This window comes from Sarcophilus harrisii, chromosome 5, assembly GCF_902635505.1.
Source record: "Sarcophilus harrisii chromosome 5, mSarHar1.11, whole genome shotgun sequence".
Classification (NCBI taxonomy): domain Eukaryota; kingdom Metazoa; phylum Chordata; class Mammalia; order Dasyuromorphia; family Dasyuridae; genus Sarcophilus; species Sarcophilus harrisii.
Genome location: NC_045430.1, coordinates 129,135,217 through 129,161,190, shown reverse-complemented (window position 1 = coordinate 129,161,190; position 25,974 = coordinate 129,135,217). Strand labels below are relative to the sequence as shown.

At 33.7% G+C, this 25,974-nt stretch overlaps 1 protein-coding gene across 4 annotated transcripts in view; it reads right to left on the bottom strand.

The window, feature by feature from the left end:
• Positions 1–25,974, bottom strand: part of CELF2 (CUGBP Elav-like family member 2) — a 969,093-nt gene that overhangs the window by 465,306 nt on the left and 477,813 nt on the right. For all 4 annotated transcript variants that reach the window (XM_031940494.1, XM_031940495.1, XM_031940484.1 and 1 more), the window contains one exon: positions 6,637–6,672. Coding sequence is in view for 2 of the 4 variants with exons in the window: in XM_031940484.1 (XP_031796344.1) it covers positions 6,637–6,672 (36 nt within the window). In the remaining 2 variants the exon portion in view is untranslated. The remainder of the gene's footprint in view (positions 1–6,636; positions 6,673–25,974) is intronic.

The following is a 25,974-nucleotide window of genomic DNA, read 5'->3' as shown; positions in this document are numbered from 1 at the left end:
TAGGTTATCATTAGCAATGAAAAACAAACCTGTAGCTTGCTCAATCACCTTATGTGCATATTTCATTTCAGCTTCAAAGTCTTTTTTTTTTTTTTTACTACCAAGACAAACTAAGCTGTTCCATGATTTGCACATTTTTATAGTATATTATCAACTGGTGGCCAGCTAAGTTAAATTAATGCTATGAAAGGCAATTAAAATTGAAATACTCTATCTCTGTGCAATATTTATGAATGGCCTTTCACAAAATTTCAAGACAGTCATAGCCAATGAAAACTAACCCATAAAGCTGCTATAAAATGCCACTATCTTTCTAGTTACATATCATTAGGAAACAGTCGCCTGAACTGTTATTTTTCCATTTCTTAGATGCCAGAGGTAAGTACTATTTTAATGACTAAAAGGATAAAAAGAGCTAAGGGGCATGTATCACTAATCATTAGCCAAACAACAAACAAATTCATTTCAGTGCTTGATTCAAAAATGTACTAAGGCATTCCAGAGCTCATTTATCGATATAAATCTGGAGAAATCTGAATGAGACAAAGAATAGAACAATTGATTTGAATTCTACTAGATGATGCAAATGAATTATCAAAAGAAATATTGTTGGATGCCAAGAAAGATATTTATCATCAAATAATCCAATTGCTTTTGTATTAGTGGGAAGCAAGTATATGCTAGTAAATGAAGATGTTCCAGACCATCTCCTGAAGACAGGAGTTGCTTTTAAGCATAAATGAGAAATAACTGTCATGTTGTTCTTCATATCTTTTAAGCTGTGCATTGAAAGGATAGCAGTTACAATAAAGATTTCTGTCGGAACATTATATATTTTCAAGATGATTCAACCCTGAAACATCAAATAATTCTCACAAAAATAAGTATATCATTACAAAACACCTTCCACCAAAGCCAACAAAATAGCCCACTGTCCCTTGAGTATTAAATGGACTATAATGAATCTGAGTTGCTGCTTGATATTCATCACATAATGTCACTTAATAGAATTCAGCGTGCCACACCAGATTTTTCAGACATCTGAGTAATTTTCATCTGCATGATTACAGCACGGTGTGTATTCTATCTGGCAGCACGTAGGTGGTCTGATCCTTAGCTGGTCTGTAAAAGTTTGGAAGTCATTCCCTATTTCATTATTTCAAGATTAACATCCATCATGAACATGGGCAGGTACACAATTTTCTCTTTTATTGTAAATGAAGTGATGTTTGGATCTACATGATGGACTTTTTTCCACATTAGAAGACAATGTACAAACTCAGTGATGGTATATAAAGCAGAACACATGTTCTGTTTTAAACATAAGAATAAACATATAGTTAAAATGTTGGGCTTTTTTTTGGGGGGGGGGAATCCAAGAAGTCAAGTCCGATAGTACTTTAAATAGTTGAGTTGCAGTCAATAATAATTGGAAATTTTAAAATTGAAATTATCTTTACCTTTTAAAAAATAAATACAATAAACTATGCTTATATATTTCTTAACAAAATGCGATTTGCAGCTCTTTTCACCTTTCATTCTTTCTATTTATTACTAGCATTTGATTTGTTTATTCATTTGACAAATAATTGTTATATGTCTGATATATTCAAGGGGCTGCATTAAGAATGCTGAGAGATATAAAGCTGTACACATAATTCAAAACAATTTCATTTCTTTGCTCAAACTGGAAGTTCACTGGGGGAAGAGAGAACATCTTCTCAACAAGTAGCAAAATGTTTTGCACACTCAGTTATATGTTTGTTGAATGATTGACTGAATGATAAAATTCTAAATTCTGTTTTTGTTTTTTGAATTATTAATATTTTATTTTCATAACACTTTCATTTAAAAATTTTAGATTGAACTTAAAAATGCAAATAAAAATCAATATTTCAATAAACAAAGATAAACAGAAAAAAATGATTGTATATGAAACTTTGAATCTCATTATGACTTGTTTATTAAAAGTATATACTCAATTCAACACTTCCTTCCTTCCTTCCTTCTTTCCTTTCTTCCATTTTTCTTTCTTTCCTTCTTTCTTTCCTTCATTTTTTTTCCTTTCTCCCTCCCTCCCTACAAAAAAGAATCCTCATTTGTAACAAGTTAGCACAATCAAGCAAAAGAAATCTATAGATCAGCTGGGTCTAAAATGTATGTCCATTGAATTCTAGCCTACCACTTCTTTCTAGAGATGAGAAGCAAACACCATGAAATGTTCACTTGAAGTTGGAGTTCATTATTTTACTGATCATAGTTTTTAAGCTTTTCAGAATTGTTTTTGTTAACATTATTATAGTCATTGTATAAATTGTGTTACTGATGCTGCTCACCTCATTCTACAGCAGTTCAAACAGGTCTTCCCAGGTTTCTCTGAATCTATTCCTTTTGGCACTTCTTTGGCATTTCTATAATGTTCCATTATATTTACACACGTGGCACAATTCATTTAATAATTTCTCAATTTTATTTCTTTGTTACCATACGAAGTGCTGCTTGAATATTTTTGTACATATCAGTCTTTTCTTTATTTTTTTTGGGAGGATATGAACATTTTAGTGGTATCATGGGATCAAATCCCTTTTCAAAAGCCCTTTATTGATTTTGATTTTTGTTGTGTTGTGGTTAGGAAGTTTGTATTTAACGTTTCTGCTTTTATGTACCTTTTTTTCCTAAGGATTTTATGCCATGGTATATGATCATGTCAAATTTACTTGTTACCTGCCTGTGATTCTTATTTTTACTGTTTTTTTTTTTTTTTTTTATTCCCCTGGACCACATACATTTTGCTTCAGTCTTTCATTTTAACTCTCTGTGAATCATTATATCATACATACTGATCCTGATACTTTTAGGAAACTTCCTAAGACTATGTTAAAAATACATGCTGATCTATCTTGGTAGAGAGAGTTTCCTTACTTTGGAGCTCCCTATCCCAGTGAAATTACTTGCCTAGATCTCTATCTCTATCTTTTCTTATAAACAAAATAGTTTTAGAGTCTACCTCCTAATCAATTCTATTGTTTCCATTTTATGGATGAATTTATTCCATTCACATTCACAATTATGAATGTTTATTGTTATTCCTCTCTATTATATCATCTTATATTTTTTCCTTTTTTGGGTGATAGAAAAGAAAAAATGTGATTAATATCAGTGATCTGAAATTGGAATGATCTGTTTCCATTTTACTGTCCTTCCTCTCTTTCTTTCAACCAGATACTGATCATTAGTTCTTAAACATTTTTTCATTGTTTCATTGTGTGTGAGAGAGAGGGAGGGAAGGAGAGAAAGGAAGGGAGAGAGGGAGGAAGCTGAGGGAGAGGCTAAGGAAAAGAGAACTCTACTTTGTCCAGTTAAAAGTAAGGTTCATATAATGCCTATTCTCCTCATTTCTCTTCCACATTGCTTATTTTTCTTCTTACCCTAATAAAGTAAATTCCTTTTTCCTTATTTCTTTCCTAGCATATTCCTTTTCCCTCCTTTTTTCTTTTCCATCTCAAGACAATCAACATAACAAAATGACTGTCTTCTCACTCTCCTGTTCATCTTTCTTATTTCCTTTAGGCTACTGAAAGAGATCTAGTGTATTTTTCCTCATAGAATGTAAATATTTCATCATCATTTAATATTTTCCAATTGCTCAAATATATTGACCTTTTAAAAGTTTCTCTTGACTTTAATGTTTACAATGAAAAGTTCCTACTCAGCTTTGATCTTTTCAAAAGGAATTCTTGAAAATCTACTCTCCAACTTACATGAATTGATGCTGAGTGAAATGAGCAGGACCAGAAGATCATTATATAATTCAACAACAATACTATATGATGATCAATTCTGATGGACGTGGTCCTTTTCAATAATGAGATGAACCAAATCAGTTCCAATAAAGCAGTAATGAATTGAACCATCTTCACTCAGAGAAAGAACTCTGGGAAATGAGTATGAACCACTACATAGAATTCCCAGTCCCTCTACTTTTGTCCGCCTGCATTTTTGATTTCCTTCACAGGCTAATTGTACACTATTTCAAAGTCCAATTCTTTTTGTACAGCAAAATAACTGTATGGACATGTATACACATATTGTATTTAACGTATACTTTAACATATTTAACACGTATTGGTCACCCTGCCATTTGGGGGAGGGAGTGGGGGGAAGGAGGGGAAAAATTGGAACAAAAGGTTTTGCAATTGTCAATGCTGAAAAATTACCTATGCCTATATCTTGTAAATAAAAAGCTATAATAATAATAATAAAAGAAAATCTAGTCTCTACTCCTTTCCTTCCATAAGATTGTATTCAGTTTTGCAGGGTAAGTTATTCTTATTTATAAGTCTTTCAATTTTGCCTTTGGGAATGTCATATTTCAAAACTGTCACTTCATTAAAGAAGTTGCTACCAAATTTTGTATGATCCTAAATTTGTTTCCTTATACATTTTTTCTTTGACCTGGAAACTTTGGATATTGGCTATGACATTCCTAAGTGTTATCATTTCAAGGTTTCTTTAAGGAGATCATTGGTAGATTCTCTTAATCCCTGGGTTCTGTTAAGTCTTAATTATTTTCCTTTATGACTTCTTGAAATATAGAATCAAAGCTTAGGTTTTTATTTTATATTTTTGTTTTTGTTTTTGGTCATGGTATTCAAGGAATTCAGTCATTCTGAGAATACCTCTTTTTGACTGGTTTTTTAAGTCAGTTGTTTTTGATAGCAAATTCCTTGTATTTTCTATTTTTAATAATTTTTTTTATTTTGTTCTTGTATTTCTTATTTTTTCATGGGACCCTTGAATTCTGTTTAGTCCCTTCTAATTTTCATAAAGTTTGTTACTTGGATAAAAATTGCCACCTCCTGTCCTGAGTTATTTATTCTCCTTTAACTTATTTCCTCCAGATCTCTTACTTCACATAAAATTCCATTTTAAAAACTTCTTGGTTAATTGTTTTTTTAAAATTAAAATTCAATTTAATTTTAGTTTCAGGTCTGCATCCCATTCATCATTCCCCCTCTCCCCAACATTGAGAAAGCAAAAACAAAACAAAACAAAATCCATAACAAACATGAATAATTAAATAAAACAAATTCCTACATTGGCCATCTTCTCCCCCATAAATGTCTCAATCTGCATTCTGAATCCATCATCCATCCCTCTCTTTGGAGGTAGATTCTTGCTTCATTTTTTTTCCAGGCATTTTTATAGCTTGTGTGACCAAACTATTTTTTTCCCCCTCTTAACCTCTGCTTTTTGTTTCTGAGTAGTTATTTTCTTCTAGGGCATCCTCTTTATCTATAATATTTCTTGATTTTTTTTCTGTTTACTCATATCTCTAACCTCAGGTACTGATTTGAGTTTTTGTTCCAATGGCAAGTTCTGGCATTTTCTGTACTCTTGGATGGGGCAGTAAGATCTTGTTTTGGCCTGATTTCAATTCACTGGGTTCTTGCCTCCAATTTCCAGTTCTATTGATGTGCTGGTCACAGTGGTGGCAAGATCTGATACTCTGTGGTCAGATGTACATAGTGTGGATTCTGCTATAGGATAGCTGTTATGCACTTTTTTCCCAATTTTCTCTGTTTGAAATTCAGGGCCTTGTCTCCATTGAGGGTTTCACAATTCCAGGTACTGCTACAAGCTTTTTGCCAGTTCACCTGGGTTTATACCAACTTCTCTAAAGGAAGGTATACTTTGAGTATATGGTTTCTAGCTATCTTTTTGTGTAATCTTGGGCTGGATGAATAAGCTTATTGATATTTTTCTTTAGATTTTCTAATCATTAATCAATCAGATGCCTTTCAAAAAATTATTGTTATAATATTAGTAGGAGCCCAGGATTCCCCAATGACCTTTCACACTGCTATTTAAACCAGAAGTTTCTCAGTTCTTTTTAATGGATGCCAAATTGCCATTTAGTGTCTGTAGATCATATCTTATTTAGTACATATTAACAATTCAATTTTTTGTGATGACACATTACTATTAGGTATTGATTTCACATATGGAAAAAATTCAATAATATAGTCAGCTTATCACAGGAACCATATTACAAATTCTTTGAAGTATAGTCAGAATTCTTTCCCTAATTCTATAAATACTTGAGCATGGTAGGAATAATATACAAGCCGTTAAATTAGTAAGACTGACTGACTTGTAGAATATTGATTTTAGAATAATGTAGTATAATAAAATATAGCATGCTGTAATATAACAATTTCTTAATTTTTATGAAAAAATAAAATTCATGTATATATATTAACAGCTACATGTTATTATAAAAATGAGGTAACTAGCTATTATATACAACATTTAAGGTCATAGGAACAAAGATTTAAAGCTGAAAAGAAATGTTAAAAATAATCTAATCCATTTCTCTTATTTTACTTAGGAGCAAATTTAAATAATCAGAAAGATTATGATGACCACTGAATACAGAGAAAAAGAAGTTTGAATGTAGTGACTTGAGTGAACTCAAGTGTACACAGTATACATACGTAAATGTATGTACATTTACATAAAATTAAGTTGTGAATATTAGTCATTGCTATTTCTACCAAGAGTCTATTCTCTTTTAGTGCATATCAAAAGTCATACATACTTGTAAGGAAAAAACAGAAAAAACAAATAGCTTACTTTGATAATGTTCCAGATAACTCAGTAGCAGTCGCTCTGTAAAAGACAGGGACGAAACCGAATGGTTAAAGGATGCAAACACATATTTTCAGAGGTAGAAATATAAAAGATCATTATCATTTGGAAAATTGTGAAGATCACTATCAATCAGGGATATTAAAATGAAAACTCTGAGGTATGACTTCACAGAAGTCAAATTAACAAAGATGGAAAAATTTAATGTTATAAACAAACAAGACTACTAATTCACTAAGAGTGGAGTGACAAACCCTTGTCCTGGAAAATAATTTTAAGTTCTTCAGTAAAAGAAGACACCATAGGGGCAGCTAGATGATGCAGTACAGAGTACTTGTCATAAAATCAGGCGGACTTGAGTTCAAATCCATCCTCAGAAACTTAATACTTCCTAGCTATGTGACCCCAGGCAAGTCACAACCACAATTGCCTCAGCAAAAAATAAATAGATTGGGGGTGGGGAGATACCATGGAGATGTATATGGTTTTCTGTGCACTTCTAGTCTGGCTTCTATCACATGCTGACTCAAGACAACTCTTTAAGAATTTTAGTCAAGAAGATGTGGGTTTAGAACTTGCATCTGATATATTATTATATCTATGATGTTGGGTAAATCTCTTGACCTCCTCGGAGTTGAAATTCCTCAACTATAAATGAAGGGGTTGAGAGAGTTGGTCTTTGAGATTCTTTCTATCACTAATCCTGACTCTAAGGCTCTGTATTAAGCCGCCTTCCATTCTCTCTATAATCTCTTACTTGATGACATAATCAGTTCTCATATATTTAATTATCATTTCTAAACAAATGAAGTTTAAATGTATATATTTAGTTCCAGTCTTTCTTCTAAGCTATAGATGAGACTCTCAAACTGCCTATTAGCTATTTAAAACTGAATGTTGCATAGAAATTTCAAATTCAACATGTCCCAAATTAAACTCATTTATCTTTTTTTTTTTTTTTTTTTTTTTTTTTTTTGCCAAATTCTACTCTTTTTCAGAAATTCCTCTTTCTGTTAGAGGATCATCCTACCAGTCTCCCAGGTTCTCAACCTCCATACCCTACATACTAATATGGTCATGTCTGCTACCACAGTACCTTTTGAATGTGTCCCCTTTTCTTTGTTCACATAGGTAGCTACCACTTCAATTCAGATCCTTATCACCTTTGCTTGAACTACTGTGTGGTCTCATAATTTATTTCCCAACTTCAAGTCTCTCCATTTTCCAAGCCAGCCTCTATAGAACTGAAGAAGTTATTTTCCTGAAGTAAAAGTCCGTATATATAACTCCAATAAATTCTAATGGTGCCCTACTGTCTCTGTGATCAAATATAATCTTCTCTACTTAACTTTTAAAGCCATTTATAACCTCGGTATAACCTACCTTTCCAACCTCATTAAGGAAGGGAAGGGAAAGGAAGACTAAAGAATAGAAGAAGGAATGGAATAAGCATTTAAGTGTCTATTATGTGCCAAGTGCTTTTCAATTATTAACTTATTTGATTTTTACAATTCTGTGCTACTATTGTTCTCATTTTATAGTTCAAGAAACAAAGGTAGACAGAAATTAAGTGACTTGCCCAGTGTCACAAACAGCTAATAAGGATCTAAAGCCAGATTTGGACTCAGTTGCCCCTGATTTTGGTCCACAGCTCTATCCTCTGTGCCACATACCTGATCCCATTATTATATATTACTTCCTTTCCCTCTCCTCGAGTTTGAACACAATTTCCTTGTCATTTCTTAAACAAAGTACCTAATCAAGAGTCTCCATACCTTTGTACTGGCTATTCTCTAAACAACACCCTTTAGATGAAGCCTCTTCTCCCAGGTGCTGATGCTTCCTTAATAATTTGTTTAATTTATAATAATTTCAGGATAACAATAAATTATTTTGAATAATCTTATCTACACCTAAGTTTTCTCCTCTGATAACATTCCTGAGAGTGAGAAGAGTTTCATTTTTGTCTTTTTTATCTCTAATACCTAGCATGGTTCCTAGCACTAAAAAGTTGCTTAATAAATGCTTGCTCATTAATATTGTAGAAAAACTACTTCTATACAATGGTGGGGGAAATTTCTTTAGTAAGAGTTTCATATACTAACCAAATAACAGGAAAGACAAAAATACCCCCCTCCCACACACATATCAAAATAAAACAAGAAAACAATATAAGAGGAAAATACTAGATTATCCAAAATGCTCATATACTTTGGAATTGTATAGCTACAATTATAAGTCCAGAAAAAGATGTATAGAGAAAGAGGGACACAGTCACAGCTGTACAGTCAGTTTGGTTTTGGGGGGGAAGATCTGGCCAAGAACCATGATAATTGGGCTCACATTCTGCCTCTGTGTGCATACTGTGTGCAATAAGAACCAAGAGTGATTCTTAAAGTTTTTATTTTGTTTTGTTCATAGCACAGTATTATTCTATGTTGTGACAAATCTAAGCACACTGGTAATTTGTACATGATCACATTTTTATAATACCACACAATCTGAGACACAACTAATGAAATTTATCCTAGCATAAGTTTTGAAAAATGCCATCTTAAGACTTAAAAGATACATAATAGGTATTGATTAATGCTGGTAGGGACATTATCTTCACTGGTAATTTCTATTATAGTTATATGTATAATAGATTATGTATAATTATACATACATATAATTTATATATACATATGCATATGTAAAATATATATGTATGATATATACTATGTGTGTGTATGTATGTACAGCTTTTAACATTTTGGCTTGACAATAAGGGAAAGAAAACTCATAGATATATAAATATTGATAATATCATCATTTGTGATAAAAGAAACTAGAAACAAAATATATGACCAAAATACATGCCTATGCAACACAATTTGATCAGTTTGACTGAACAAACTATGAAATGCAACATATACGAAGAATTCAGAAAAACATGAAAAGGAATGTATGGAATACTTCACAGTGAAAAAAAAAACTGAAAAGAACAATGAATGCAATTATTATAATTATCCAAACAAAGACAATAAAAACCTGTACTTGAGTTAAATTCAATGGATTCTGTTTTTACCAGAATGTAATATACATTTTTGGACATAGTCAATGCAATTTTTTTTCTCTTGTATATAAGGTTTTTGTTTTTCTTCTTGTTTTCAATAGAGGAGGGAAAGAGCAAAGGAGGAGAGAAAATACATGCTTGCTTCTTGAAAAAAGTAAAAGTTCTAAAGAAAAAATACAGAGAAAGCACACAAACTCCCTTCTTGTTAATGTTCAATAAACCACAAAAGTAGAATGAAATATTATCTTTTCCCCCCAGGGAAAGTGAAACTTAGTGGTTTGAATGTTTGTTGGCAATTGGGAATTGCCCCTTATGGGAAAATAAAATGAATCTTTTCAGAAAATAAAACATTGGGGGAAAAACAATTATCTAATAGACTTAAAACTATGGCTTTATGGCATACTAGATAAAATCTGGGTTCAGGTCCTGTCTCTACCACATACTGGCTATGAGGCCTGAGCTATTCACTAACTTCTCAGTGTCCCAGGAAACTCCTTGAAATTGTAAGTTTTAGGGAAGGAATCAAAATGCATTTCTGGGATTCAACTGCAGAGGCTCCTTATGCTGAAGAAATGACAGGGAAGTTTTTTTGTTTGTTTGTTTTAATCAGAATAGCATCACTTGTTCATGGGATATATAGTGGTATATCATATATGTAAATGGATAATTAGTTTTTATAAATATAAAAATACTACTTTTTAAACAGATATTATGAAAAATATATGCCATTGCTTGGTTCTAGGACTTCACTAGGTTTAAAGAATGTCCACTGAGAGTGTGTATTATAGAGAAAAAAGGGAGAGAAAAGATGTAAAAGTCAGCACCTTTTGGATATTTTTCAGTATCCAACAAAATCACACTTGTTCTCTTTCAAAAAACATTCAAAGATCTTGCTCACTAGGGAGGATTTCTTTATGTTTATAGCTACCGTCAACTGCAATTTATGAAGTCATGGCTTAAAACACAAAATCTAATTTTTTTCATAGTGTTATTGGATGCCCATCTCATTGCTATAACTTTTTAATACTAGTAATTACAGAAGTCAGTGTCTGAGGATTCCAATGACAGTCAAGAACATTCAGCAATTAATGGTTCAATATCACATTAATAAGAAATGACCAGGGGCAGGTTTCAGAAATAACTTGGGAAGGTTTCATGCTGATATGGAATATCACCTGTAGAGACAGGATCTTCATGATAAGGTTGGAAACAGGGAAGCCCAGGAGGAGGAAAGGTTAAACACAGATTTTAAAACAAGTTGCCATGTAGGCTAAATAAAAGCTTTCTGAGAGATGAGAAAAGACCCTTTAGATCAACATTCCTTAACTCATCAATTCTATATGAGATCAAATTAGAAATGAAGAGTCAGAAGAGAAACTTATCTTTTAAGGATCAGCTCAAGATCAAGCTTGCATTCTTCATGAAATATTCCTTGACTGCCATGTCCTTAGAGATCTCTACTTCTTTTTAACTACTAAAACACTTACTATCTAGGCTACTCATTTCACATATACTGCATTGTAACATCTTTTTCATTGCTATCATGCTGTTATTTAATTTTTCATGTCTATATCTTGTGTTTCCAACTAGACTATATTGTCTTTGAAGCTTTGGAATGAGAGAATTTGGGTTCAAGTCTTGGTTCTTTCAATTACCAACTACGTCACTTTAGATAAGTCAGTTGAGTTTCTCTGAGCCACAGTTTCCATATCAGTAAAATAAGGATTGATTGTGTTGACTTCCAAATCCCCTTTTGAGAGGTAGCATGGGAAAGGAAATGGACTATTAGATCTGGAATAAAAAATAACCTGGGTAGCTAGATGTCCGAGTGGATAGAGTGCTTGAAGTCAGGAGGACTTATCTTTCTGAATTCAAATCCATCCTCAGACACTTGCTAGCTGTGTGATCCTGCCCAAGTCATATAATCCTATTTGCCTTAGTTTCCTCATCTGTAAAATAAGCTGAGGGACATGGCATACCACTCCAATATCTTTGCCCAGAAAACCCCAAATGGGGTCATGAAGTATCAGAGATGAATGAACAGCAACAAGAATTTCAGAGATTCACAAACTATATGATTCCCAACAAAATCACAATGATCTTGGACCTTGGTTCGTCTGTAAAATGATAGTATTGGTCCAGATGGTCTCTAAGATCCATTTTTAGCTCAGCATTATGATCTCATCGTATTCTGTCGTCTCAGGATATAGTACAGTGCTTTGAATGAATAAATGAAAAAGCATTTATTAATGCTTGCTATATACCAAGCATTATGTTAAGTTCTAGATATAAGTAAAAGTAAGCCAAACAGTTCTTGCCCTTAAAAAGGGGAAGACAATACATAAAAGATAGTTGGAAAGAGGGGGTTGTACCTACGGAACAGTGTTTTGGACAAAGAAAGGAGAAGTAAGAGAGATGGTGAATGGAATCAGAGAAAAATTAGCTAGCACATCCTTTCCAGTAAGAATAGGGCTACTTTGATTATTGTTCCCAGAGCAAGAACTGTAAAACAGATGATAGGAAAGAGGGGGCTATGTATGGAGAAATTTTCATAGCACAGAGATGACTGGAAAGCATGGTAGGGCTAAGTCTGGGTGCAGTGTGATAAAGTGAGTATTCACCAAACAGATGCCTGGAGTTCCAGGGTAGGAACATGTGTTAAGGGCAGAGATGGAAAGTGGAGCATAAGAGCATGCAGGTTTGAGGATGGACAGGAAATAAGTACCTAAAAGATTTTCATCAAATGAATGAAAGTGTGAAAGCATTAGGGTTGCCTCTAAACTAGTTTGATTTTTTTTCTGTTGTTTTACAGGTTTTAGAAAAAAATCCTTTGGCTATAAAACAAACAAACATCTTCTGTAAAGATAGTGCATATTAGAAATGAAATAGGTTATACTGACTGTGAGGCCAGAGGATTTGGGTTCAAAATCTACCTCTGTTACTAATCACTGTGTCACCTTGGGCATGATATAACTCCTAGGGACTTACTTTCCTCAATTATAAAGTTGGGGTTAGAGCTAAGGTCCTTTCTAGCTATAGATTTTTGATCCCATTATCTGAAGATCTGGAATCTAATAGAATTTTTAAAAAGAGAAGTAAAGAAAAAAAAACAAATAGATTTCTCCAGTTAAGGACCAATTTTTTAATAGGAGCACAAATTATTTGCAAGCATTAATTAATAAATTCTACTTTGGAATTATCAAAGCCTTTAAAATGCAGTTTCATGAAGTAAAGTGACTGCCTGTGTTGGCCCGACAAAAAACATCTGTTCCCTCCCATTCTTTCTCAAAGATGACCCTGTGTTGGACTTCCCAGAAATAATCATTTTCTATTCAATTCAATTCAAGAATGTATCAGACACTGGGTTAGCTACTTTGTCAAGTAACAGTTATTTCTTTGTCCCCATAAGGCTAATTCAGCTTAATTAAATTTATTTTTAATGAGTGCAAAAATGCTAGTGGTTTCTTTCTTTCTTTTTTCTGTCTTCCTTCCTTCCTCCCCTCCTTTCTTCCCTCCCTCCTTCCTTCCTTCCTTCCTTCCTTCCTTCCTTCCTTCCTTCCTTCCTTCCTTCCTTCCTTCCTTCCTTCCTTCCTTCCTTCCTTCCTTCCTTCCTTCCTTCCTTTTCTCCTGCCTGCTCCTCCTTCTTCTGTCCCTGCCTTTTTTTAGGGCTTAGTTTTCAGTCAGTACCCAGCTCACTTAATTCAATAGTAACTAAATGAATGGATGAATACATTTTTTAAAATTCTAAAAAAGGATAGTTCAGTAGTTAAGAAATATTTTAAAATATTAGGAAATGTGGAGTCATCATTATCATCATGCCATGAATTTGCTCATTGACTTTGGATAGCTCTTTTTTTCTCTTGGGACCTTAGACTTCCAAGGTATTATGATATTACATTTTGACTCAAGGATGTCATAAGGGAGGTAGTACAATATAGCAAAAAGTAATCTTGAGTCAGACAAAACCTTGCCTCATACTTTTACTGGGTGTGTGACATTGAGCAAATCACTTAATATCTCTGAGCCTCAATGTGCTTATCTATAAAATAGAGATAATAACATTTGCAGTTCCTGAGATAAATATATTGCTCTCTACAGTAAACCTCTCAAAAATATAAAATGCTCTAAAACTTTTAATTAAAGAAGGAAAAAAAGAGTATTTTGGAATAGATACAAGTCTATATATGTACTTACAAAGATTCTTCATAAAATATTTAGGGATTCTTTAGTCAAATGAGAATTTTAATTCAAAATATATGAGTAAAGTATTAATGCACAAAAGTGATAAGCAGCTTTTATCATGTGTCTGAAATAAAACCCCTCCCCTCTGTCTGTTCTTCACAACTTCTGAACTATGCAAACACTTCTTTTTTTAGGAAGTGTTGAAGCAAGTGCACATAATCTATTTCTGTGCAGCTTGCCAGGCTCCAAATTTAGCTGACAATGATAAAACAGGACATGAGCTGACATGCTAATTGTGTGTCATCGTGATAAATATTTTTTAAGACCTGCAAAGTTTGCCTAAGTATATACCTCTGGATCTTTATGAAAGTGCAAAGACTCAAAAAAATACTTTTCATCTTCATTACCTGTCCTTTGAGTGATATGATATACTGTAAAAGAATAAGTAATTCCATGTTTTTAATTCAGGGTGAAAATACTAAAGTCAGGCAGAATTGTTCCAATTTAATGCTTTTCCCTTTTTGCCCAACACTGGCAAATAATAGGCCTCAAAGCTGGACCTATTTCCAATAAATCTATAATCTTATATAGAGAAGAAGACAAAGTGTAAACATATTGTTGCTAATCAATATGGTACTTCAGGATAGTCACATTTTTCTTATAGGGTGAACTTTGGCTTTTTGGAGTTTAAAGCACTGTGATAACAAATAGTTCTCTAGAAAAGTGAACCTGGGGCATCATGATTCCCTTACAGTACTGGTTTCTTCCTTAATCCTTCACAAGTCATCATTGACTTTATTCTAGCCCTTATTAATTTCTCTTCTTTTTCTTCTTAAATTACACCTTTATTATTTCATCTATATAGTTACATTACTGAAAGAAAATGCAAATATGTTAAAATTTGAATTTATAAACCTTTGACATTTACTAATATCAGTAGACTGGAATACTGGAAAGAAGACTAGGCTTGGAGCTAGAGATTTGGTTTCAAATATTGTTTCTGACACATATTTAGGGGATAAGCACTGTAAGAATTGGGACTAGAATTGTCATTTTTATTAGGATAGGGAATTTCCAGATGAGGAAATACTCTTTGAAAAGACTCAGATTGGTGATCTGATCAATAGAGAGAGTGTTTCCATACTAGTTCTATTAATGAAATTGCAAGTACAGAATCCTCTTCTCCTTCCCAAATAGACATACATATATTTAATTATTCCCCCTCCCAAACATTTCCCTTTCTCAAGTTTCCTATTCCTGTTAAGTACACCACCCCTTTCAGTCACTCAGGTTCATAATCTAGGTATCATTTTGAACTCCTTATGTGCTCTCTCTTTCCCTCCCTCTCTCCCCCTTTCTCTTTCTCTTTTTCTCTCTCTCACAATACACATTATTTATGTATACATATACTTACATATGCACATGTCTATCCATCTATCCATCCATCTATCCATCCACCTATCTATCTTGCCAAGTCCTACCTATCTTACCTTCACAATATTTCCCTTATGTGGCCCCTTCTCTTCTATGATACTGCCAACAATTGTAGCTTACTGGCTGCCCTGCCTCAAGTCTTTCTCTATTCTACTCAGTTATCAAAGGGATCTTTCTGAAGTGCATACTGACTAGGTCACCCTCCCCATTCGATGAACTCTAGTAGTTCTCTGTTCCCTCCAGGATCAAATACAAAATCCTCTGTTTGACTTTTCAAATCCTTCATAATCTGGCTCCAACGACCCTCCTTACTTCTATTCTTACTCTGACTTCTTCTTACACTAGACTCCACTTCAAGAATTCTGCATTCTACTGACACTGTCCTCTCCTTGCTGTTTCTCACATAAGACATGCCATTTCTCAACTCACTCCATTTTCCTTGGCTTTTTCCCATCCCCAGAATTCTCACCTTCTTTATTTTTGCCTATTCCCTGTATTCATTCAAGTCTTAGCTAAAATCCAGCCTTTTCTGATCTACTTTAATTCTAACATAATCCCTTTGAGCTTATCTATCTATCTATCTCTGTTTGTCTTTTCACACATATACACATATATAATTGTGAATATATATTCTATAGAATAAATAAATAGAATATAATCCTAACATCATCCCCTTGAGTTTACCTATCTATCTATCTCTGTTTGTCTGTCTATCCACACATACACACATATATAACTGTGAATATATATTCTACAGAATAAATAAATAGAATATATAGTCTATGTAATTCTGTATTATATATTCTCTATATAAATAATATATATTATATATCCTGTATTATTATATAGAATGTTATTCTATATAATATAGTTCTATATATAGAATATATATCCTATATAATTCTATATATTATATATTATCTATATATACAGCTATATATTAATATATTATTACATTATATAATAAATAATAATATGATATATATTATATCTATATATAGCTGCACATAAATAGAATATATATATATATATATATAATAGTTGTATTTAGTTGTTTGCATGATATATAGTTGTATTAAATACATATATAGTTTTTGTAATATTTATACATATGTATAGAAAGACATTTGTGAATAGATAGGAGTATCAATATCTATACAAATATCTATATATTTATATATGTCCATCTTTCTACAGTTGTTTGTATGTTATACTCCCCTTTAGATTGTGAGGTCCTTGGGAGTAAGGACTGCATTGCTTTTATTCTTTCTGTCTCTTCCCAGAGCTTAGCACTGTGCCTGGCACATAGTAGGTGATCAATAAATGCTAGCTGACTTGACTTGATTTAAGTCAACATTTAATAAGCCTATATTTTGTGTAAAGCACCCTTCTAGGTGCTGTAAATGTATCTAATACAGGGCTTATTCTCAATGTGATCTAATGTTAGGAATAGAAGGAGAGATGAACACAAAGAGATCATGACGAGGGATAATATGATAAATGTAAATGCCAAGTTTGAGGCAAAATATCATAAGAAAGTTGAAAAAGGAGAAATAACTTTCAGAAAAGGTGTTGAAAAGCCTGGGAGCACTTCAAAGAGTGTTAATATTTGAGTTAGGCTTTGAAGAAAAAGAGAATCTTCAATAGAAAGAGATGAGAGTTCATGCCATAGATAAGGTATATTTTGAATGAAAGTACAAGGATGGATCATGGGTTTAGAGTTACAAGGGACATTTAAAAGTTAATTAGTACTATCCCCTTATTTTATAGATAATGATATTGAGGTCAAAAAGAGTTAAATGATTTCTTTAAGGTTACAGAACTAGCAATTGAACTCACTCTCATTCCAGATCTAACACTTTCTATTACATTATAATGTCTCTTACAACTGGGAATGGGCAGGATGAGAATAGTGGGATTTGGCTCAAATATAGAATTCATCAAAGGGATGCATTAGAACATATGAATTACATGGTATTAGATATGAAGGATAGGTTGGAGAAAAGATACACTGGAGTCAGAAAGAACAATTAGAAAGTTATTTTAATAATCTTCAAAATAAAAGATGAGAACTGAGATCAATATGGATGTAATAGAAATGGAAATGAAGGAAAGAGGTGAGAAATGAAGTTAGAATTGATGATTATATTGAGTGGCCCTTTTGTAGTCATCCTACATGCCATGTATAGGGTATATTATGAACAAAAGTACAGGGATAGATCATGGGTTTAGAGCTAAAAGGGACATTTAAAAGTTAATTAGTATTACCCCCCCCCATTTTCTAAACAATGATATTGAGGTCAAAAGGAATTAAATGAATTCCTCAATGTCACAAAACTAGCAAATAAAAGAGTTGGGAATTGAACTCACTCTCATTCCAGATCTAAGACACTTTCTACTACACTATACTGTCTCTACAACTGGGAAAGGGCAGGATGAGAACAGTGAGATTTGGCTCAAATGTAGAATTCATCAAAGGGATGCATTAGAGCATATGAATTACATGGTATGTTTGGACAGATTGGAGAAAAGATAAACTGGAGTCAGGAAGACCAATTAGAAAGTTATTTTAATAATCTTCAAAATAAAAGATAAGAACTGAGACCAATGTGGATGTAATAGAAATGGAAATGAAGGAAAAAAGTGAGAAATGAAGTTAAAATTGATGACTGTATTGAGTGACGCTATAAGTCAACTTCACCAACTCTAGAAAACTGTAACCAGTCTTTCTTAATCCTTTTTGCTGTCCTTATGGACTTCCTATTTACCCTCTGAATTCCCCAGTTATTTAAGTATCTATTCATGGTCTTCTTCTCCACCATAAGATTATCAGACCCTTGTAGACTTCAATATTCATTGCTGACAATTCTTGTATTACTTTGTCATCATAAGTTGTCAGCTCCCTTCACTCTATTGTGCTATATTTTATCCTCTTCACTCTACTTTATGCCAACATGACAACCAACACATTAGATTTTGTTCTTTTCCAGAGCTAGATTCCACCCTACAATATCCAAATATTACTTTTGACTCACAAATTCTTAATTATGGACCGCTCCTGATTTCTTTATTAAAGAAACATAGTCTTTAACTATATTTTGACCTAGTCCTGTCACATCTAGTCCCTTTTTCTGTTCCTATCCCTTAGGGGGGGATTTCCCCTTATTAGCTGGCTCTATTTGTCTTCATATTCACTTTAGATACTATCTTCTAGTAGTCTGAATATTCCCTAGTCTTGACCTAGATTGCTCTGCTAATCATCTTCTACTTTGAGTATTTCTCTACTTTTACTCCTGATATTCTGAGAAAGGGACATTATTTGAGTTTGATCCATGTACAGTTATAATGCATCAACTTAGTGGAATGCATACTATAGCTTGACCAACCAATCAATAAATACTTTTAAGTGCCTACAATGTACCAAGGATTATGCTAAGTGCTAAGGTACTATGAAAGGACAAAGACAAAAGTCATAAAGTCTCCTCAACAAACAAAATCAAATAGAAAAGGTAATGTGTACATAAATATCTATACAGGTGTATATACTACAGATATATAATAAGTATATGCATATACACACACACATACACACACACACACACACACACACACACATATATATATATATATATATATATATATATATATATGACATACAAATAAAATACTTTTCAAGATAATCTTGGAGGGGAAAGAAATGCATATTACAGAAGGTATAGCATGAGCTGAGACTTAAAAATAATCAAGATTCCAAAAAGTGGATGGAGGTAAGGATTAAGAATATTTCAGGCAAGGGGGATATCCAGTGCAAAATTATAAGAATTGGGAGAAGTAACAGGCTGTATGAAGGAAAAAGTAGGCTAGTATAGCTGGACCATAGGGATGGTAGAGGGGAGTAGATAGACTTGAAAGGTAGGAAAGAATTAAGTTTGGAAAGATCTAAATGGAAAGATTCAGATGATAATCGTATTTTACATTTTATCCTAGTGATAGTAGAGAGCTAATAGAGTTTACTGAGTTGGGGAGGAGAGTGACCTAGTCAGACTTAAACTATAGGAAAATCACTTTCAAGGATGGGTTGAAGCAGGGATGAGGCATAGAGACTGAATAGGAGACTTTCACAATAACACAGTTAAGAGGTGATAAAGTCTTGAATTAGGATGTCTACCATGTATCTGGAAGGAAACATACATTTTTGAGAGATGTTTTGGAGATAGAAGTAACAGGATCAGATGACTTGATTAGGTACATGAGGTGAGTGAAAGTGAAGAGTTGATAATGTCAAAGCTTGTCAATTTGGAGGACTAGAAAGAGGGTAGTTCCCTCAACACTAATAATGTTTGGAAGAGGGATGGATTTGGGGGAAAAGATGATGAGCTCTCTTTTGGACATACTGATTTTGAGATTTACACTAGGGCAGCTAGGTGGTGCAGTGGATAGAATGCCAGGCCTAGAGTTAGGAAGAATCATTTTCCTGAGTTCAAATCTAGCCTCAGATACTTACTAGCTAAATGACCTTGAACAAGTCACTTAGTTTCTTCATCTGCAAAATGAATCTGGAGAATAAAATGGCAAAACACTCAAGTATGGGAAAATCACCAAAAGGGGTCATGGATAATTGGACACAATTAAAATAACTGACCAGCAACTGGGACATCCAGTTGGATATGTTTAATAGGCAGCATATAATATGGGACTGGAGATCAGAAGTGACTCTAAAGCTGGATATACATATATATATATATATATATATATATATATATATATATATATATATACATATATATACATATATAAATATCTAGAAGTTATGTGCAGTGAAGATAACTGAATTAAAAGAAACCATAAGGGTACCAAGGGAGAGAGTATAGAGACATCCGACTCACTCTCTCATTCATGACAGCAACTCTTCTTCCAATCCCACAGAATTTAAATAACAGAGGAATTTAAATAGCTCAACCATTTATAAAAGTTCTGAATGGAATATGGAATATTGTTGTTTTGGGGTTCCTGAAGTTAATACCACTCTCAGCTGCCCTTCTAGCTGATGTCCTACTCCCAACTTCCCTGGCCTAGGAGGGACCAGCTGGAGAATGTACCTAACACTGAAAAGTTTTCAAAGGAGGATCTGGCCATAAGAGGTTAGTGGAATGTAATCTTCTCAAGGGCAAAGATTCTTTCATTCTCATATTTGTGTCATCAGCCTCTAGCAGAATACCTGATACATAATAAATACTTGTTGGTTGATGATTGAAATATTAGATCCTTTATTATTAGTATATGTCACATATCTTCTACTACACAGTAAACCATGAAAATAGGGATCATGTCATGCTTATGGGAAAAGGAGAGAGTACTCTGTATCTAATAAGCACTTAATATTTAGTGAATGAATGAAGTAAGCAGTCTTAGGCAAGGGATAATTCACATCTTGCAGAAGTGAATGCAAATATGATCGAGAGAATCTAAAAAAAAAGGTCCTAATATCAGAATCAGTCCTTTATCACACAGCTTGATTGCTTTCTCATAGCTTAAACTCAAACATTAACAGACTTGCTCTCATGTTAAGCAACCCCTCGAAAGCCAATGTGGAATGGTGTATAAACAGCTGACTTTGGAGCCTTAATGGTCTGTCTCTTACCTAGATGAACTGTGGGATCCTGGATAGTCACTTAAAAATTCACAGAATCATAGATTCTAGTACTATAGATTGTAAAACTATATTCTTTCTTTAGTGATAGAAATAGATTACTGGCTAGGTTGCATCCTTCACCAAAGAGGTCAAAAATCCACTCATAAACAAAACTTCTTCCATCAACAAAGTTCTTGAACTTCACAATTGCCATCACAGACCCATTCTTATCGAGGTGAGGAAGGGGATAAACATCTATTAAATACTTACTTTGTGCCAGATACTGGGCCAAGGGGTTTTACAAACATTATTTTCATTTGATCCTCACAACAACCTAGGAGGTAGGTTCTACTACTATACTCATTTTACAGTTGAGGAGACTACAGCAGACAGAGGTTAAACAACAGAACCAAGTATCTAAGGTTTGAGTTGAATTCAGGGCTTCCTAATTCCAGGCTCAATGCTTGATCCATTCCTCCTACTTAGCTATCTCCAAGTGATTCTCATTGCCTTTAGTAGAATTCAAGTCCTTGCCCTTTGAGGACTTCTTATTTGGTTTAAACTTTATTTTTGATATTTTAGCCTTCTTCTTATAAAAGTAAGGCACTCAAGTGCCTTAGAAATAAAACTATCAAACCTGCAAAATATCAACCTGGACCCTGCTTAGAGTCCTTAAGGAAGGACAGTGTTTAAATGTTGCTCTTGTCCTTTCAGTATTTCTGAAAGCTTTTTCCCCCTTCTTTCATAAATGTCATCTTGACATATTTCTGCTTGGAACTCCACCTAAGAGGATAGCCTGTCCTCGACAAAGCCAGGGCCATTAACAGAGTGAGTAGGCTTCAATACATACTCAGGTATCTCTATTAATCATCAAACCATTTAAGCTTTGGGATTCCAACACAACTAAATACCATAAATTACTAAATACCTCAATCAGTCATTAGTATGTATTCCTGCTAATTAAAACTCACTTATTTGGATTTTAGCAATGGCAAATGTAACCAGCACTGGAGGACTGTGGCAGTGCTGGAAATGACACATTAGGCTTCATTTATCCAGCAACATTCAGAGATTGGAAGGGGAAGGGAGTATGGTGAGGAGAGATGACCAAAGAGCAAAGCTTGATTTTGGTGGGGAGGAATGGCGGAAGGGGTATAGAACAAGATTTTACGGCTGCATTAAGAAAATGGCAAACCTCTCAGAGAACTCTAAAGATTCTTCAAATATAACTATTCTCCAAAGAGCTATTTACCATAGTTTGATAGAGATTCTTACATCTAATGTTACTTGACTGTGAAGGTTGATTATTAAATGTAATTACAGACATAGGTCTGAAAAAATATTTTATTACATAGTATTCAACTGTCTGTGTTAAAACAGTAAGACGGATGAGCCAGCTATTTAAAAATGAAGTACTTCAAAGAGGTGCCCTTCCATGGATGCTAAGTGTGTTTCTTATAATATATGGCTATCCAAAATAGTATGCCTGGATACCACCCACACCCCCACACCCCCAGGGACACCTGCAAGATAGCACTACTCCCTCCCCCGGTCCACAAAATCGACAGCATCCCTCTGCAAGTTTACATGTTGCCATCTAGGGAATTTTAAGGTCTATAAAAGACTGTAGTTATGATATTTCTGCAAAACAATGTGTCATTTCCTTGTCATCCTAATGGACCCAGTTCTTCTTTCCAATATAGTAAGTGACAAGAATACTATGCCAGAAATGAAGAATTGGTGGCTTGAAGAAGTTACTTCCATCACAATTTGTGATAAGAGAAACCAAAAAACATGGGACAGTTGTTATGGTCAAAGAATTGTAGGGATATGTGTCTGAGTATTTGATCTTTAAAAAAGAATGCACACTTCTTCCCCCCCACCAGTCTGCTGTCCTTTGCTATGTCTGTCCTAAAACATATAGACAGAGATATTAAGTTCAAACCTGGGGGTAAGGGTAGAAACACAAAGCCCTATTTCACAAGTAATAGGACTGAGCAACAGAGAGGAACCTTCTTTTTACCCCCCGGGATTGGGAACATATTTGTTACTTCAGAAAGACAGAACCTACAAATCCTTCTGCTTTGTTGATTGATCCCTACTATGTAAATTCATATAGAAAGACATGTGGGAAATCAAGATTTCAATAGACTTAAGAAACTATTTTGTTCAACCACTTCATATTTTAGATAGGGAAAAACAAACTTGAAGGTGAATACCTTACTCCACAGAGATGGGGTAGGAGAGTTAGGAGCAGAATCCACTTCTCCAGATTCCAAATGCAGTGCTTTATTCCCCAATATACCACATTCAAATAGATTTTAGTGAGAACCCTTCATTCAATTCTATCATCCTCACTTCTTCTAGTACTACATCCTCATTCCTTTTCTGAACTAAAATCCTCTAAAACGTCATGTCTACCATGTATTTCCACTTCCTATCCTAATTTCCCAATCCTCTGCAATCTGGTTTCCAAACACATCATTGAACCAAAATTGCTTTCTCCAAAGTGGCCAACAATCTCTTCATTGCCAATCTAATGGCCTTCCAGCTTCATCTTATTTATTTTTTCTACTGCTTTTGACACTGTTCACTGTGTTTTCCTCTCTAGATTTTCATGATACTGTTCTCTTGTAGTTGTGATCTTGCTATCCTAGCCCTCACTACCTATCCACAGCTCATCACACCAAACACTCCACCCTTACTTCTTTGTACTGTCTGTCCTCCATGTCTTAAATGCTCTCATTCCCAGCTCCACCTCCTCACTTCTCTGGCTTCCTTTAAGACTCACCTCTCCCTTCCCCCTACTCTTTTTCCTCTAAGATTACTTTTCATCTGTACAGTACACATTATCTATATCTATATCTATATCTATATCTATATCTATATCTATCTATATATCAATCCTGGCACATAGTAAGTGCTTACTGAATGATTATTGACTGACTGTGTGGTAGGAAGTAATATGGGGAAGGAAGCTAGTTGGAGTGCAGTGGATAGAGCACTGATCCTGAAGTCAGGAGTTCAATTCTGACTTCAGAAATTTAATACTTCCTAGCTGAGTGCCCCAAATGCCTCAGGAAAAAAAATATGATGAAGATGAAGAATTCATGGAAAGCACAATTTGTTCAACAATGTAAAGAACAATAACAATAACAAAATGAAACTGATTTCTGCATTTAATAATGAAGGTTGTCCTAAAGGGAAAAAAAAATAAGAAAATACATGTCCTCTGTGGCTCTCTTCAATAATGAATTGATTCAGACTAGTTCCAATTTTTCAGTAATGAGTGTGGACCACAACATAGCATTTTCACTCTTTCTGTTGTTTGCTTGCATTTTTATATTCCTTCTCAGGTTTTTTTCTTTCTAGATCTGATTTGTCTTGTGCAGCAAGATAACAGTATAAATATGTATACATATATTGGATTTAACATACATTTTAACATGTATTGGAATATCTGCTGTTTAGGGGAGGAGGTGGAGGGAAGGAGGGGAAAATTTGGAACATAAGGTTTTGCAAGGGTCAGTGTTGAAAAATTACCCATGCATATGTTTCATATATATATATATATCATGTCCTAGTTTACTGGAGAACTGGATATAACGGATGTAGAAAACTCCATGTTAATTTTGTTAAAACTATTTTCTCTCTCTCCACTATGAGCAATATATATAAAAAATATAAAAAGTAGGGAAATCTAAGGAGGCCGTCAAGCTGGAATTTCTGAACTGGTCTAAGGTATAGCTTTCAAACTAATTGTATTGTAAGGAAGATGAACAAGAAAGACAATCACAACTGCTTTATGATTGCAATATAGTTCTGGGAAATTTGGTCAACCTATAATAGAAAAGCAGTGGAAAGATAAAAAAGGATGAAGACTGAGGGGCAATAAGTGGGCAATTAAGAGATCATTGGTAACTTTGGAGAGAGCAATTGTAGTTCACTGATGAGACTGGAAATCAGTTTTCAGAAGATTGAGAAGTTAGGATAGGAAGTGTTCTTCCATCTTATGTATATCCTTAGGGCTGTTGGGAGAGTAACTTGAAGTCTTTCTTATGCATAGAAAACACCATTACATAAGGATCCTGTCATAAAGTCAGTGATAACTACATCCTGGAAATACTTCTTGAATTCTTTCCTATTCTTTCAGGAGTTCTTCTATCAGAGAATATGGGACCCTTAAAGTCAGCATTTGTAGGATTTTGAGATCCAGGAGAAGGTTGATTGATTTCTGTTTGCCACTCCATCCTTATCTGCCAGGTCTTAGGACAGAATTCCTGATATAAATTATCATTGTTTTTCCTTCCCTCATTCTTCTAAAAATACAAAATCATTTAATACAAGAGGAAAATTAATTAATATAGGTGAGCTCAATTATTATTTTTCCTTTTGACTAAGTCATCCAAATTATGTGATAAAATCTGAAATTTAGGTGAAGAGCAAAATGCTCTAAACCTTGTTTTTTAGTGTCTTGATATTTTCTGCTGAAATGGGAGTGGGAATGGGAGATAATAGAGAGAAGATTTATTTTTTTTTTTGACATTTAGCTATTGTAAGAAGTATAGCTATCAAATCATGCAGGTAAAATGTGATGCTATAGAATTTTATTGCTGTAAGAGATAGATTATTGACACACATCTGCATATACATGATTGATTTGTTGATCAATCAAAAAATTTGTTGACATCCCTCCCCTATCTGTCTTTCTCTCTTAATTTTAATTTTTTGTTAGAAGTAACTTGTTGGGAAGGAGAGCAGGGAGGAATATATTTGGAAATTAAAGTAATGTAAAAACAAAAGACATCAATGAAAGTTTTTTAAAAGTTAAAAACAAAGATTTATATATTCATTTATTTTGAGTCACTTCCAAATTTCTCATTTAACAACCTTGAAAATGTCTTTTGCAAGGCAAACTAAACCAATACCAGGTAAAAGCTACAAAGTTCAGAACATCCACATATGACAATTATCTATCTACAGTCATTAGAAAAACTCTATATCAAATCAATGGAAA